At 39.1% G+C, this 12,293-nt stretch overlaps 1 protein-coding gene across 1 annotated transcript; it reads right to left on the bottom strand.

Moving 5' to 3' along the window:
- Positions 1-202: 202 nt before the first annotated feature.
- Positions 203-11,937, bottom strand: slc6a22.2 (solute carrier family 6 member 22, tandem duplicate 2). Its single transcript, XM_079510343.1, has 15 exons — positions 11,886-11,937; positions 10,010-10,211; positions 9,250-9,384; positions 8,687-8,827; positions 6,784-6,883; positions 6,549-6,681; positions 6,168-6,302; positions 5,741-5,844; positions 5,467-5,591; positions 4,915-5,027; positions 3,135-3,272; positions 1,955-2,057; positions 1,711-1,811; positions 1,243-1,413; positions 203-673 (listed from the first exon to the last, which is right to left on the bottom strand). The coding sequence occupies exons 2-15, from the start codon at positions 10,203-10,205 to the stop codon at positions 530-532; spliced, it is 1,839 nt and encodes a 612-aa protein (XP_079366469.1). The 5' UTR covers positions 10,206-10,211; positions 11,886-11,937; the 3' UTR covers positions 203-529.
- Between the last annotated feature and the right edge of the window lie 356 nt (positions 11,938-12,293).

The following is a 12,293-nucleotide window of genomic DNA, read 5'->3' as shown; positions in this document are numbered from 1 at the left end:
TGGCGCGCTATGAGCTTGTAGATCTGCTATTTTTCAATAGCTAAATTATAACAATGTTTAAAACACCAAAAGGGGTTCCCGCCCAAAATGGGTTAACTGTCCTTTTGCGCAGATCACGCAAACCTCAGCAAAAAGAAAAGGACAATATCGATGGCCTCCAACTGTACATATTGTTATTTAGACACCATATTGTTTAGACAGATGCTTATAGGTTTCTTGAGGCACTACACTGCTCCCTCTGCATCCTTGTACAGTATGTGACTATTTGCCTTGCTTATATTGCAATTCGCTCATGGATAAGAGTGTCTGTTAAATCCTAAATTGTGAATATCCTTTTTCTTTATCATTTCTTATAGTATATATTTTCCATTTGGCAAGCGCACACATTTTCTCCATTAAATACTGTAGGCTATAGGTAACTTGTTCTATGTTCACAATTCACATACAGGCATTCTCCTGCATTTGTGACTAATTCAGTACCATGACAGAATGACTTGCTTTTCCAATAGCATCTCAGTTTATCAGTTTTTCATTGTGATCCGTTTCCTATTGGAGTTTCCGCCATGCGCAGCGTACACATCTCTGTGAAAGTGTGGAATGCCTCAGGATTGAGTGCCTTGTTTCTCGATGGATCAGGTAGGTCCTTTGCTGGAGTGCACAGTGCTTCTACTCTCTGTCAAAGGAGAGTAATATGTTTTCCCATTATCATCTGCATTCATTATTATACCATAATTAAACTTTCATTTTCTTTCTTTAAAAATATTTTGGAAATAGTGAAAGTAGCAGATCTACATGCTTGTAGATCGGCTATTTTCACAATTTGTCATAAGAAAAAGTATATCGTAGCAAATATTCAAGGACGATTTGCAATGCAGTTATTTTCATTGTTGTATTAGCATGTAATCTCTCATGACAGATTTAGCTCTGAGCAAATTCAAACAATTGTTGGGGTTCCCAGATTGCAATGTGTAACATCCTCCTACTGTAAAGGGAACCTCCAATGCAGTTGGATCATGGCACCGAATGAACATGAAATAAAACTAAAACCCAGCATCTTTTTTAATCACTTAATAATAATAATAATAATAATAATAATAATAATAATAATAATAATAATAATAATAATAATAATAATAATAATAATAATAATAATAATAATAATAATAATAATAGTACGTGACATTTATATAGCACTTTTCGAAATACTCAAAGTCGCTTTACAAAACCGATCAAATGTTTTACCTGTCGCAGGGTCCCTGGGGTGACACTCATAGTGTACAGCATCCAAGCAGGAATCATAAGTGTTGAAGAGAGAGTTAAGAATCCACCGATGGCATAGCCCCACCAGGGGTATTCATAAACGTTGTTGAATTTGAGAGGGGTGTATTTGACCACAGAAAACAGAAATGTGCACTGGAGAAATAACAAAAGATAGGACAGGGATTCAGACATAGGGTAAGAGCAAGAGGCAAAGATGAAATCACATACTGGTGGTGACAGTGGTGGAAAGTAACTAAGTGCATGTTCTCAAGTACTGTACTTAACAACAATTTGTAGGTGTTTTCTGCCGCACCGCGTTGTGAGCTTGTAGATTCAGCACTGATAATTACATTACATTTTTCATATAATATTAAGAGTAATTCATTCATCTGATTCATTGTGAAGTTTTGTTGAGTAACCAAGCTTAAATATAAAATACAAATTGCTTACTATGCAGATAGCTGGTGTGAAGTACTTCCAACAGTATTTCATGTAAGGCCATGGTCGATAGCCAATCATGTCCTTTATATTATCATAGTGACGATCCCCACCTTGAGGAAAGAATGAAAGTAAGCTGTCAGTCTCATGCACTCGTTATATTACAATTCTCATTAGCGCCATAGTGTAATTGGCATTAGTTCATATCATAATATGATATGAAATATATGTTATATTATAACATCTTGCTTCTCACCATATACCCATCCCACACATGCAGACTGTAAAATGGCAAAAACCAATAGTGTCATTCCACTGCAGGCATAATAGTCGAACAGCTGAAACACATAAAGTCCACCCTGTAGAGAGAGAAAATGCAGAGTACTTTTCAGTAACATTTCTTATAAAAATCTAACATTATAATGCTCTTATTGTGATTATCATTATACTGAATGTTATTGGTCTCCAGGTTTTCTTCGGAATATGAATAACACTGATTTATTATACTATGGCATATTAGGAGTCCATCGTTACAATGGTTCTCAAATGTTTTATTTTCAAGGATGCCCATAACTCCTACCAAATGGACCCATAATGGTACACACATTATAATGTAATGTCAGTCAGACAACTCTTAGAGTGAATTTAAAATATATATTTATTGAGCATAATTGAGCATAGATGTCTGAAGCATAGATTGGCGTCAGGGCTCTGTCCCTATTCATTCCCAGTAACATTAACATTTTAATTAAATTATTAGCAGATTAGTAGAATTACAGGGAATGAATAAGACCCACATACAGGGGGATTTAGAAACAGAGCCTGTACACAGGTGGAGGCTGGGGAGGCGGTGGGATTTGCAAAAACTTCATGAGCAGCAGGTTAGCAGCAAGTGAGTCAGGGAGACAGCAGCAGCATGCAGCAGCAGCAGCAGCAGTGCACGACCGCACAGCAGGAGAGAAGCCAGGAATGAGCAGGTATAGGCAGATTTAAATAGCCGCTCTGATCAGGTAAAGAGTGCATGAGACTAATCACCTGATCAGGTAGGCGCGCTCACGAGTTGCCTGCCTGAACTAGCTCCGCAGGCTTCGCATAATTTGTACAGTCTCAGAGTTACAGACCTGTAATGGTCTTTTAGAACTATAGCATGTGTTTGTCAACTCAATTTGTTTGTCCATGGCAATAACGTCCACCACAAGCCAGCATGGCGATGACCTCTGAACTATAGGGTCTTTGTCATAATCATTGTATCAACTGTAACACTGCACTGTATGTGGTGGTGAAAATACTGATTGACTATACTGTATATCACATTCAGGGACAGGGTGTGAATGTGAAACCCAAAGCCTCCTCCCAGGTATGAATGATATATGAGGAAAAAATGGTCACTGTGTAAATTGTGATAAATGATAAACATCGAATTCTTTAGTTCTCACCTCAGTCACCATCAGAAGGCCAATAAGGAAACTTGCTACACTAATAGCAAGTAGAAGAAGTTTACGTCGGTAGCCGGGTTTAAAGAAGGATGGATACATGTCGGTGATCGCTGTGACCAAAGCCTCATGATACACAAACTGTAATAATGAGAGAGGTTGTTTTGCTTATACAAATCAATTTCATAACAGATGAACATGCATATCCAATCACATTACGGGAGAGCAGCTGGTGAACCAATCAGCATAGGCTGTGATTCGGTCAAAGGTAATCAGAGCCATGCCGATATTTAGTACAACAGCACAACCTCAAGTGTGAAAAGGTATTTAGCATTAACGTATACGTTTATGATTTTGTTGATTTTATTTTCTTTTTTTAATTGACTCTATACCAAGAAATGCTGTATAGTTACTTAGTGCAGTATAAACGTTCAGCACCCAGTTGGTTAAATTACAGGTACGTTGCTCTAGTCCAGGGGTTCTCAACCTTTTTGGCCGGGGACCCCCGAAAATGCTTTGGCAACGTCTCGGGACCCCCGCCCCGCCCCCTCCCGACCCCCAATATAAATTGACTGCTACAATAACCTTAAACCATTTTGGGCGGGAACCCCTTTTGGTGTTTTAAGCATTGTTATAATTTAGCTATTGAAAAATAGCAGATCTACAAGCTCATAGCGCGCCACCGAGTGGCGCGCTACGAGCTTGTAGGTCTGCTATTTTTGAAAAATCGTGAAAATACATTTTAAAACTTTTCTTTTTTTTTTTTTTTTTTGAAAATAATTTGGGGACCCCCTAAAATAATTTGGCGACCCCCCGAGGGGTCGCGACCCACGGGTTGAGAACCCCTGCTCTAGTCCAGTGGTTCCCAAACTGTGGTGCGTGCACCCCTTGTGGTGCGTGCACCCCTTGTGGTGCGCGACATGAAAAGGCTAATGGTGGTGCTATGGTTTTATTTTAAATATATTAACATATTATGTCAATATATGGCAAGTATATGCAGAATATAGCCTATGGTGCATATATAAGCCATATTCAGGTCTTCATATATGTGCATATATGTGGATAAATAGGAAATGTATGTCCCTTGTGACGGCCCCTGTGCCTTTAAGGAATGTGTATGCTATTCTGTGTCAGGCATGCTTATGTATATATGTATATATATATATAGCTTATGCAATTTATATTTCCATGTGGGGGGTGCATCAGCTAGGTCAGGAGGTAACAGGGGGTGCATGGCCAAAAAGGTTTGGGAACCGCTGCTCTAGTCCAGGGGTTCTCAACCCGTGGGTCGCGACCCCTCGGGGGGGGGTCGCCAAACTATTTTGGGGGGTCCCCAAATAATTTTTTAAAAAAAACTTTTTTTCTTTTTTTTCTTTTTTTAATGCAACTGAATGGCTGGAAAATGGAAATGAAGAGTTTACATATAGTACACATAGTACATGCATACACCTTCCCTAATGATTATATCTGGTTTCAGTATTTATTTATGGTGTATTGTCTCTATTATTAAGGTTATTGTAGCAGTCAATTTATATTGGGGGTCGGGAGGGGGGCGGGGCGGGGGTCCCGAGACGTTGCCAAAGCATTTTCGGGGGTCCCCGGCCAAAAACGTTGAGAACCCCTGCTCTAGTCTATAGAAGACTGATAGATTACAGTAAATCCTGTGCTGCTTTACTGCATATTCAGCACTCATGGGATGACTTTTGTCCAATCGAAATATGCGACCGGAAACAACTAAAACATTTAAATTTCAATTCAAAAGTTCAATTTCAACTAGTTTTACCTCACTGTCTAGTCCTAGGAAGATGATCATGATGAAAAAGAAGACTGCCCATAGCTGAGGAACTGGCATCAAAGCCACTGCCCGAGGGTAGGCAATGAACGCCAGGCCAGGCCCTGCAAAAGGGTGATTAGATTATGCCATTACACCATGCCAGTGGTATCCCAATTGCTTGTCATATATTTATATAGTGGTTTTCAACCAGTGGTCCGGGGACCACCAGTGGTCCTTGAGGGGGTTCCAGGTGGTTCCCATCTAAATGATGGAGAGTTGGTAACCAAAACGGACCCTTATAGATCTTTAACTCTTGAGAGCGTAAAATGAAACCGTACAGGTCCATTTGGTTTCATTTTACGCTCTCAAGAGTTAAATTATTGTTAAACATCTGCATTACTTAATTTAGAAGAAGTCTACACAATTCAAGAATATAAAAGAAGAATGTAGTTATCTTGATCAATGTTTGGTGGTCCGTGGCTCAAATGCCGAATGAATGATGGGCCTTGATATGAAAATGGTTGAAAACCACTGATATAGTGTATTAGTGTCAAATCATACCTGATTCAGCAACCATTGAGATATCCATACCCTGCTCATATGCCATGAAGCCAAGGACAGAGAATATGGCAAACCCAGCGATGAAACTAGTTAAACTGTTTAACAGGCACAAGTAAACACAGTCTCTGCAATTGAGAAGTAAGACAATCAGTAAATCATCATAAGGTCCACCAAGTGGAAGGTTAGTACATTTCACTTAAGAAAAGGATATATGATAATTATTTAGACAATCAATACCATTTCATTCATGACAATAATGCCAAAAAAGGAATACCTGTAGCAGTTGTTGTTGTATTTGTTGTAGCTACCTAAAGCTGTCAAAACCCCTGTGCAAACTCCATAGGAGTAGAAAATCTGGCTACCAGCATCCATCCATACCTGGAAATGTTGGAAGAAGTTAGTTTCGTAAAAATGGTATAGGAGATAACTGCACACAATACAAGACAAAATACTCTATTTATATAAATAATGATTAGTAAGGACTACAGACACTACAACCATGGACTGTTTCATCTGCTACATTGCGCATGCGCGCACGCACGCACACACACACACACACACACACACACACACACACACACACACACACACACACACACACACACACACACACACACACACACACACACACACACACACACACACACACACACACACACACACACACACACACAATGTAAATCTATGTTTAACTGTACCACCTCTGGATCAGTGAGGCGGGATGCATCAGGGTACAGGTAGTAAATGATCCCTTCTTTGGCTCCTGGCAAAGTGAGCCCACGGATAAGCAACACCACCAACATCACATATGGGAAGGTAGCAGTGAAGTAAACCACCTGAGGGAAACACCATCTCATTTAATGTCTGTGTCACATTTAGACCAGATTCATTGTTTTGTCATTTGATCATTGCTAAAATTATTCTTTCTATTTTAAAGAAAGAATTCCATCATTCCGTACACTGTACAAATTACCAATCTGTGTGACAATATACTAAGAGTTTGCATTACATGATATCGGTTGTAACAACAACAACAACAATAATAATAATAATAATAATAATAAACAATGCAAGGGCATTACCTTTCCTGTAGACTTCACTCCGTTCCAGACACAAAAGTAACAGATTATCCAGGCCAGCAGTAGACAAAGCGCTAAGTCCCATCGAACATTGCCAATTTCTTCAATCCCACTAGACAAGCCCAATATTCGTCTCCTGCAATAAAAGACTCTTTAGGATGTCAACCCAAACAGTTGAAGTGCACAAGAACTGCCCTCAAAAAGTACATTTATTAGTAGTACAGTTATTTGAACTTACTCCCAAAATTCTATGACAGAAGATGTTCTGGGTGAAGATGCTGTACTTCCATCGAGGTGCTCATTAGCTGATTGATTCTTGCCAGTCTCGAAACAGCCGTCTTACATGACAAAAAAAAAGAATATGCCTTGATCAAGTTGCGAACGAAAAATGGGGAAAGCTTGTCACTCAAAATCCCCATACATGGGGAAAGCCCCCATATATTGTGCCCAGGTCTCGTGACATCACTATGACATAGGTCTCGTGACATCACTATGACATAGGTCTCGTGACATCATCAGGGATGATAGTAAATCAGGGATCATATCATAGTAAATGTGCCCATATGGAGATCCCTGATGTCATCAATATTTATGGATATATGTCAGAAGTTAACCTGTTCTGACATTCCATATGTTTATCCTTCCCCATCCATCCTTCCTCTTCGATGTCTCCCTTTCGACTGATACCTGTCCATTTAAACTCTAGACGGGCCTGCCCCAAAGTTATTTGTGCAGCCGCGCCCGGCAGCCGGCGAAAACTAGAGTTCTCAACATAGGCTCTGCCCTACCTGGGCCCTCATCAAACCCTGTACACTCAAGACACTGCCACCGCTGCCACCCTTAGATCTCCATATATGGAGCTGACCTGTTCTGACATTCCATATGTTGATCTGACCTCATCAAACCCTGTACACTCAAGACACGCTCCATATATGGCCAGTGCACGCAACCTCGCCCTTCGAGGTCACTTCTCGCCCGAGGTCGCTTCTAGCCCTCAGGCATCTTACTGGTTATAGCCAAGAACAAGTGGTACAGGTGAAAAATTCCATAACTCCAACTTGAGCCCACCGCAGCTCCGAGCGTGCGAGGTGGCATTAGTGGTAATTGGTAAATTGCTTATTTTAATCACTCGAAAGACTGTGTCTTTCATAATGTTGCATAACTCTCCACAGTGTTTTGTCCCAAATGGGCTGCTGTAGTGGGCGATATACCATTAAACCCACCGTGCATGCGAGATTAAGTTATATGACATTTTTCACCTGTACCACTTGTTCTTGGATATCAGATTATGGTAAGAAAATGGTCAGTCCAGAATTCTCAGTTAAATCAGTGGTTCACAAACGAGACCCATAAGCTCGAGACCCAAAAGAGAAATTAGACGTTTTCCCAGGACCCAAACTGGTGAAAATAGCAGATCTATACTGTATGTGAGCTTGTACATGCACTATTTTCACTGCTTTTCACTTTTGTTTGCATTTGTTTTTATGGATTTTCCTTGATTTGGGGGCTTTATTTATGAAATTATTATGAAAAATGTAGATGTTTTGGGGGATTTTTTTGTATCTTTTGAAATAAATAGGCCTAATTAAAAACAATAAAGGGGATATTTACTCATGACCCATAAAAATGGACCGTGGACCCACAAATGGGTCACTCACGACCCACTGCTTGCGAACCAGTGTTTTAAATCAATTGTTGCGAACGCAGTGATTGCGAACGCAGTGAGCATTTACTATGAGACCCAGCAGATCATGTCTGTCTGTCTGTCTGTCTGTCTGTGTGTGTGTCACGCTGTAACACCACCCGCCCACCACCAGAGGGCGCAGCTGTATCACACACAAAAACACACACACATGCACGCACACACACACACACACACACACACACACAACTTAACTTAAAAAAAAACTTAACTTAAAAAAAACTTAACTTAAAAAAAACTTAAAAAGAAAAAACTTAAAAAAAAACGTAACTTAAAAAAACTTAACTTAAAAAAAATCTTAAAACTAATCTTAAAAAAACTAAAAAAAAGAGAACTTAAAAAAAACCTTAAAAAAGTACGTAATTTATTCTAATTGTTAATGCAATTTACGAGCTGCGTTCGCTTCCCGCGTTCGTGCGTCTTACTTGTGGTTAGTTACCTGTGTTCCAACTGTTCTGACAGCTTGCCCAAGGCAGCTCGGCACTGAAGGAGAAAAAGAGGAAGAGGAACGCCCAGGCCAGTATGATGATGTAATACACTCCTGTGTATAAAACAACCACTTGGCTTCCATATCCCAAACCTATTGGAAAAGACATATATCATATCAACCAGGGCCATATTCACATATGGTCAATTGTGCCTCCTATTATATAGTGATATATTGATTTTGACTGCTTCCAAAACCCAGACACTTTTAAAGGAAGTGAAAACTGAAAAAAACAGCACAGCTTGAAATCATGACACCTGACCCATGTGATACCTGATCCAGAGCTAAGTTTGTTTGAGGAAATAGTTCTTAACCACTTGAACCACTTGAAGCAGATCTACAAGCTCACTACTTATTTGGTGAAGATATGTGTTGTAGATGAAAACATTAGTGGTTGCAGATTACACTACTGAAAAAAAACAGTCTATGAATAACATTCAATAAATATTACTCATTATTTTTCTGGATCATCTGAATTCATACTACTGATAACCCTGAAGAGATTGAAATTTTACCTTCGAAGAGTGGGCATATTTTTCTCCAACACGTGATTCCACCCTGACTGGTGTACTGACCCAGTGATGTTTCCAAGAAGAAGAGAGGAATGCCACAGGTGAACAGGAACAGAACATAAGGTATAAAGAAAACACCTAGGAAACAACATATTGTACATTGTTGAAATTGTTGAAATGCTGACGATGTTCAGTACAATTAACCACTTTCAACTTGGAGTCCAGACTCCATATGTAACTATATCTGTCACTTCATGTACTGTAGGTGAACACTTTTCAAAAAAGTAAAACATTACAGTGACAAGTTTTATAATGCTGCTTATCATCTAGAACATCAACCAGTGGGCCATGACTCATGATGACCCAAAATATAGACCTGAACCAAGAGCAACTTAGATAAGTGTCTGATCTAGTACACTGGTTTATCACTTCATTATTCCTGGTCGTCCTGGACCAAACCAGTTGAAATGGTACTTGCATGAGAGGGGGAGAGGGGGTGCAGTTAGCTGCTATAGCAGACAGTTTGAGGGTCCAATGGACTTGGAGTTAGTTGGTTTTGTTAGAAGCACTTTTTAATGCTTTTCATTGGTTCAATAGTATTTTAACCAACCAACACACAGACGTAAAGGATGTTCAATAGCATTGCTTTATGAAAAAAACAAATCTAAAACCTGAAAAATGGACTTAGCTGGTTTCAGACAGCCCCGATATACAGGACCCTATATCTATAATATTCTCACCAACATTTTGTGACATACTGTACCTCCTCCATTTTTGTAGCAAAGATATGGAAACCTCCAGACATTTCCCAAACCAACGATGTGTCCAGCTACTGCCAGGTAGAATTCCGTTTTATTGGCCCATTGGTCTCTCTCCTGAGGTTTGGGCTGAGGATGGCCCACACCACTGTCAAGGTTTATCATCTTCATCCTCACCTGTGAGTCATACATCTTCTCCATGTCAGCCTGGAGGGGAGGATTCTTTTTGTATAAATTATTTATTTATTGCCATCTTTTTTCATGCCCAAGGTTCTCGACGGGTTAAAACAAAGAAATCAGACAACCACATAACTAAACAAAACAAATGCATGATACAGAGATTTAAAGGGCATATACAAGGGAAACAAATCGTATTTCTCTTACTAAATCAAAGATTTGTCTCCCATATCAAGCCACATATCACATGAACTTCTTCAACCCCTTCAGGACATCAATCTGTTCACCCCAAGTGTTCATAGACACGCAAGGTGGGAGTGGGAGACTTTCAACACCATAAAGTGCAGCAATCACAATTTGAGAAATCACTTATTTTCCATTTCTAGTGGAGGGGCTGTCCATTCATAACTGAATCAACAATTCAACATCACATATTATCACATACTTAACATCTTTTTTATAGCTTGGTTACATTTATCAATGTATTAACATTAACCAAATATCAATTTATTAGCATTTACCATTTTATCGAATCCCGCATATTATAACTAGACTAGTGCCTTCGTATGATGGTATCACTATCAGATCTACAATCTTTGTTGGGACACTGCACCGTCTTAATAAAACAGACTAGGAATATAAAGCCCCCCGCATGATCCGACCGTTCCTCACTATCATATCCCTTAATGTAGGGTGGTTATGATTTTATGTTTAAGAGAATTGATCTGCTTGACCATACTCTCATCATGTGCTTACTCATCCAAGTAAGCACATACTGATACACATACTGATGCACCATCAAGTGCGTTATCAAATAGACTGGCGCCTGTGCACAATGATGCATGCATCTGTTGTTTTCCTACTCATTCTGTAATTTTCCATTTCTCATATATTCTGATCATAACATGTGTCCAGTACTGTACCATTACTCACAATCCATAGTTTCATAACCAGGGTTCATATTTTCCTGACTTAGACATATCATCTCGACCGAATGTAGTTGATATCTCTTTAGAGCAGTGTTACAAAGTGGCACTGGTACAGTATATAGTAATACATAAAATTGGGAAGCTCCATGAATGCAATACAATGTTTATTATAGCTATTCAATTCCCATAGTTTTCAGAAGTCATCTGCCTGTTTGAACTCTATGCACTTGTATGTTAATAGCACTAATAAACATTGTGTTGCGTTCAAAGGGTTACTTCAATATATGTTTTATTATTATGATTTTTGGCCAGTTTGGAAGCCCTCACCCCACTGTTTTTCCTAGTAATCAGTAGCCATATATTAAGGCCCTTCTTTTCCACCAGCAAACCACCTAAATCTAACCTACATTAAAACAAAATATTTGATAGCAGTATCAATATTGTGTTATATGTGGGCCTTATTTCCTCTATGAAAATAAATATCATGGTGTGTTTTAAAAATGTGTTACTTCTTAGACATTGTTTAGCTAATGTCATGTAACTTTGCATATCATAATTTGCATCCTCAGGCTTTTCTCTACATTTATACACTTGGTTTTTAACATTGCATGTGCACAGGGAACTTGCAAATTCTAGTTTGTAAGTGCTCTTCAACACTTCGTTGTCATGAATATAAATATAAATACAAAGAACAACCTATATTTAGACATGCAAGCAACCTTTTTACTTTATAACTTGATTACAGCTCAAACGGACATACATGTCTTTACTTTACCTCATGTAACTGGAGTGTGTCCTCTTCAGAAATGGTGTACAAGTTACTCCAAGCTAACAAGACTGAGCTGTGAGGGGGCTGGCTGCACGACACTGTGAGGTGCGGCAATTGAGGCCTCCCTACCTAGTCTTCTCTTGAACCCAAGATAGAGTGGGACTCCCCCCCCTCTCTCTCCTCTCTCTGTGCCTCAGTGTAACATTTTATGTTAACTGAGATAAAGGAGATAATCACTGTGGGTTTAACGGCTTCTATTCTACACAACATGCAGGTCTCCAGTTGTTGTTTTATGTCTTTTTGTTGTTTTTTAACAGTTTAGTCGTATAATTGCTAATTCTATAATAATCATTGCTTTGGTTGCTATTCTATAACTATTAAGATCCATGACATACTGTAATGTAGTCTATACGA

The sequence above is a fragment of the Electrona antarctica genome, assembly GCF_951216825.1.
Source record: "Electrona antarctica genome assembly, chromosome: 9".
NCBI lineage: Eukaryota > Metazoa > Chordata > Actinopteri > Myctophiformes > Myctophidae > Electrona > Electrona antarctica.
The sequence above is the reverse complement of the archived record's forward strand: the minus strand, read 5'-3'. Positions and strand labels throughout refer to the sequence as shown.